Source organism: Acyrthosiphon pisum, chromosome X, assembly GCF_005508785.2.
Source record: "Acyrthosiphon pisum isolate AL4f chromosome X, pea_aphid_22Mar2018_4r6ur, whole genome shotgun sequence".
NCBI lineage: Eukaryota > Metazoa > Arthropoda > Insecta > Hemiptera > Aphididae > Acyrthosiphon > Acyrthosiphon pisum.
The window spans coordinates 81,272,675-81,278,253 of record NC_042493.1 but is presented as its reverse complement, the minus strand read 5'-3'; the positions used below and the strand labels follow the sequence as shown (position 1 = coordinate 81,278,253).

The 5,579-nt window shown below is 27.4% G+C and overlaps 2 protein-coding genes across 2 annotated transcripts in view; both read left to right on the top strand.

The window, feature by feature from the left end:
* The window catches only part of LOC100166034 (nephrin-like), a 511,552-nt gene that overhangs the window by 59,935 nt on the left and 446,038 nt on the right, over nt 1-5,579 (top strand). The gene's annotated exons all lie outside the window — the stretch shown is intronic.
* LOC107882258 lies at nt 545-4,118 on the top strand. Its single transcript, XM_016800370.2, has 3 exons — nt 545-1,141; nt 1,449-1,523; nt 1,596-4,118. The coding sequence occupies exons 1-3, from the start codon at nt 1,064-1,066 to the stop codon at nt 3,816-3,818; spliced, it is 2,376 nt and encodes a 791-aa protein (XP_016655859.1). The 5' UTR covers nt 545-1,063; the 3' UTR covers nt 3,819-4,118.

Sequence of the window (5,579 nt, the reverse complement as noted above, 5' to 3'; positions counted from 1 at the left end):
AAGACTTAAAAATGAGAACAGTCACTATGAAGAGGGTATAGCTCAACTGGAAATTGAGAAAAGAAAGAACTTGCTAATGTGTGTAAGTGTATAAATATACATAAAATTAATTTATTCATTTATATAAATACATAGGTATAACTCAATTATTTAAGTACAGTTTATTAAAAATATTAAGTATATTTTCTTACAACTAATGAAACATAAATATTTTCATAGATAACATTAAAACATCGAGAAAAATTATTAACTGAAAAAATTGTACGTTTATAATAAGTACTTCATTCTAGTAGATACAATTAAAAAAAAAATAAAGCTCAATAAACATACATTTCTTTTTACAGACTATACTTACAACAAAAAATAATATTTTGGAAGATGATATTGTAAGTTTTGTTATTGTGAGAATTTAAAAATACCTACATTATACATTACATTGTATATTAAGAAGTATTTGCTTTTATTTTTTAGAACTTGCTTAATCAAAAATTGTTGACATGTGAAGAGAAAAAACTTGGTATCAATGATAAAAACAAATCGGTAACAGTTCGCACTACCAGTACAATAAGGCCACAAGTCAGAAAAATTGATTTTTGAGATATATATATCCCTGAATTCGTTTTTTTTTTCTGATTTTTTTGGTAGTGGCGCTATCTACCTCCTATTTGAGTACAATGTATAGTTATCGAAAGAAACTTATTGTACTGAGGATGTATATAAGGTGGCTTAGTGCAATATAGCCGTAAACTGAAGTATTTATATTTCATTCAAAATGTATAAAAATAATCGGTGCAATAACGCCATATATGCATAATATGTGGCGTTATTGTCTTAGAACTAATAAATATTATCGGAGCAATAACGCCATATCATGCTGATAAGATATCTTAATAATCACACATCCACACAGTCAATATTGTCTTATTAATATTATTATAAATTGTAATAATGTACATAATCAGTTAAATTTAGTTGAAGTTGTTTAACTGTTTGAGTTATTATGCATTTATTTATTATTTATATTTTAATACAGTAAGTTGTTAATAATATAAACAAAATAAACATGACTGCACGAAGTAGAGTACAGAAGCTTGTGGAAATGGCCAAAGCACAATATCCAAAAACCACCAAAGAAACTGTTGTGAGTACCTACCTATCTACTATTGTTAAAATTGTAAAATTAAAATACTATACTTACTAAGATATTATATAAAATACCAGTATACCGATAATCGTAATAATATTATTATTTATTATGATGTTAATCAAAGTAAATCATAGGTACTTTTTATTATTATTAATGGAAAATATTATTATACTATAATATGTAGGTACATAAGATAATTTAATCTAACAATCTTTATTTTATAATAATTTATACAAATACCTACTATATACCTAATTATTATTCAGGTAAGTAAAACTTAAAAATTCATTTTTTTTGCTAGGCAACTACATTGAGTTACAGTATTGATGAAACACCTAGCATTGAAGAAATTGATAAATTGCTCTTGGAATTTGAAGTAAGTATTTCAAACAATATTATTTACTAATATTGTAATATTATTATTCTTTATCAATTATAATTTCTGTAGGACAATATTATTTCTCATGGTGTACCTGCAGACATTGATGGTACTGTTTCAACATTTCAAGAAACACTAAAAAACATTAATTTATTTGAACTAATTGATGATGAACCAACATATTTATACAATTATGAACCTACACAAATAAATCAAGATCTAAATATTGTGAATATTGAAACAGAATCAATAGGTTTAATCACACTTAAGTCTGCTGAATTATACCAAGTAGAACCAACTGAAAATGAAAATTTGAATGAAAATCCTCAACTAGAACCAACTGAAAATGAAAATCTGAATGAAAATCCTCAACTAGAACCAACTGAAAATGAAAATCTGAATGAAAATCCTCAACTAGAACCAACTGAAAATGAAAATTGTATTGTGGAAAAAAACTATTGTATTCAATTGGACCAAACAGAAAATGAAAATCTGAATGAAGATCCTCAAGTCGTTCTTACAAAAAAACGTATAAGAAAGCCAGATAATTGGAAAAGAAATATAAAAAAGTTAGCAAAAAATAAAGGTGAAGAGTATGTCAGTGAATCAGGATCAATTGTTAAATCAAAAGTATTAAAAGCTCCATGTGTAAATTGTCGATACAGCTGTAGCTCTAACATTAGCTTAGAAATAAGGGAAAAAATTAGAACTAAGTTTTGGGAGATGGGCGATAAAAATAGGCAGCGTGAGTTTATTGTACGTCATGCGGTACAAGTTTCACCTAAAAATATTAAAAAAAAGTTAAATTCCAACAGGAAACTGAACAACATGGCTTACTATTTAGGAGCAGAAGAAATTGGTAAAGTAAGAGTATGCAAAAAGATGTTCGAAGCTACTCTTGTTGTTAGTGACAAAATGATAAGAAACTGCTTTAATAAGTTGAATACTGCAGGAATATTGGAACCATTAAATCAGGGAAAACATGACAACCATAAACGAATTTCAGAAGAAATGAAAAAAGATGTGTTGGATCATATTGATTCATTTCCTCGTATAAGTTCTCATTATTTAAGAGCTCAAACACAAAGGGAGTATATTGATGGCAGCTTAACTATTTCTGAAATGTACAGATTGTATGTCATTAGTCAAGAAGAAAACAAAAAAGAATGTGTACTTAAACATACATACTCAGACTTGTTTAATAAACAGAGAAATATTGGTTTCTTTCAACCAAAAAAGGACCAATGTTCTACATGTGAAGCATGGAAAAACTGCAGTGATATGGAAAAAGAAATAAACAAAACAAATTATGATGCTCATATGGAGGCCAAAATAAAATGCAGAGAAGAAAAAGAAAAAGATGTAGCAAAAGCTAGAGAAGGGATGGTACAAGTTTGCTGTTATGATTTACAGGCAGTTCTACAAACACCATGTGGAGAGGTGAATATGTTTTATTATAAACGTAAATTAGGCGTTTATAATTTTACTGTTTATGAAACGTCTTCTAGAAATGGATATTGTTATGTTTGGAGTGAAGATAAGGCTAAAAGAGGTGCAAATGAAATTGCATCCTGTTTATGGAAATATTTAAATGACAGTATTAATAGTTCAATGAATTTACCAATTATTTTTTATTCTGATAATTGTGTTGGTCAGAATAAAAATAAATTTATCATTAGTCTTTACATGTATGCAACTATGAAACTTGAGATCCCTTCAATTACACATAAGTTTTTAGTGTGTGGCCATTCACAAAATGAAGGGGATGCCATGCACGCATGCATAGAAAAACAGAAAAAAAGAGTACTTAAAAGTGGACCTATTTATATTCCTGATCAATGGATTCCTGTAATTAGTTTGGCCAGAAAAGGAGTTCCATACATTGTAAACCAGATGACAACAACAGATATGTTGGATTTTAAAAAGTTGAGCACTCAAATTGGAACTAATTTTAATATCAACACTGATAAAGAAAAAGTTTTATGGGGAAACATTAAAGTAATTGAAGTACGTAAGGATTCTCCATTTAAATTCTTTTATAAAAATAATCTGTCTGAAGAAAATTTTAAAACCATTGATGTAACACAAAAATTAAGCAGAGGACGGAGATCGAAACCAAAAATTAATGAAGACTTAATATTGAATGAAGCCTATTCCAGACCACCGGGTATAACAGATGTCAAAAAGAAAGATTTGATGCAACTGTGTGATGCAAATGTGATACCCAACTGTCATAAGCAATTTTATGAGAACATCAATGTCTGTCAGAGAACAGATTCTGATGATGAATAAATTAATAGTTATTACATTTTTTGTTATTATTTTATATTAATTGTAAACATTGTTAAAATTAAGGTAACAAAGAAGACTGAAGAGTAGTTATGTTATTTTATTTTGTTTTTAAATATTTTATGTTCATTTTATTTTTATTCAATTATTAGTCATTATTACATTTTTTAGTTATTATTTTAATAAAATAATTAATATTTTATATTAATGGTAAACATTGTTAAAATTAAGGTAACAAAGAAGACTGAAGAGTAGTTATGTTATTTTATTTTGTTTTTTAATATTTTATGTTCATTTTATAATTAAATATATTACCCTATTATTTTATTTTGCAGTTTAAGTCTTTTTTGGTTCAATACAATATTATGAACATACTTAATGACAGTATCAATTAAATCATAATTTTTAAGAATTCGTAAATTTCGTTTATGGCCAAAATAATATTAAAATCAATTTAAAAAGTAGTGCAATAAAGCCGTAACTAGAAAAATTTTAATTTTTGTTCTTTCAAGTGGAAATCGCGCGGATGTAAAAATATTTACAGGGATAAAAACTACATAATTATAATCACAACAAAATTGTAAATATGTATCTACCCTAAACATTTTTTTTTGTTTAATGGTAAAATTGTCATGTTCTTCTAAACTTTCATATTCATTTCCTGAACATTTCATTTTTTTGAGTTATGGCCTTATTGTACTGTTAGTGCGACCTATTAAACCCAGTGATGTGCCGTTTGGATTTGAGCGATTACAGTTCCCGGTAAAACTTGCATTCACCTTCACCATAAATAAATCTCAAGGTCAATCATTGAAATGTACGGGACTTCTACTTGATCCTATGTGCTTCTCTCATGGACAATTATATGTGGCATGTTCAAGAGGCGGTGACCCGAAAAATCTCTACATTTATTGTCCGAATGGAAAAACAAAGAACATCGTATATCCTCAAGCATTAAAATGATACAGATTATTATATAATTTTTACAAATAAAAAAATACGATATCGTTCTTATCGATCATGCCATCTTTTCATTTTTGTATTTGTATTTTGCTCGTATTGGTTTATAAACGGACAGTTTCCATAGAAACATAATAATTATAAAATATACATTAAAATATTTACATGCAGTCGTCTCGACCTGGTGACCGAGAAAGACATCGAGTGGGTTTTTCATGTCGGTTCTGACCTTCCTCAGATGTAGCTGAATATCTATGTTGAATTTCAAGTCAATCGGTCGGGTAGTTTTCGAGATCATAAGGATAATAGAAACCGCCACTATATAAAGTATATATACACTATATATAGTACTATATACACTATATACCCATTATATATTTATATAGGTATGTATATTTCTCGGTTTTGGTATGATTGTATAAACAGTTTTTACGATATAAATTATTTTTTTTTACTATTCCATTAAATAAACTATATTATAAATTCATTGTTAAATGTATTTTAAAAAAGTTCTTAGTACTAAGAAATTACTAAGAAAACATAAACAAAAAGGTGGGTAAGTGTATGTCGCTCTGCTGTACAGTAGGTTACAAGTGGGTCACTGTATAATGGATAGTATTAAATTTGAATTCAATGATATAATATCACTGTATAAGAAAAACGATTCTGAGCGGAGACGGGTTTGTCAGTCTAGGTATTAGACATACCTATTATAGGTATACTTATCTATAGTATTAAAAAAAAAATTATCTATAATAGGGTATCAATAATAAATTCCAAATTAATCATATCACAATATCCATT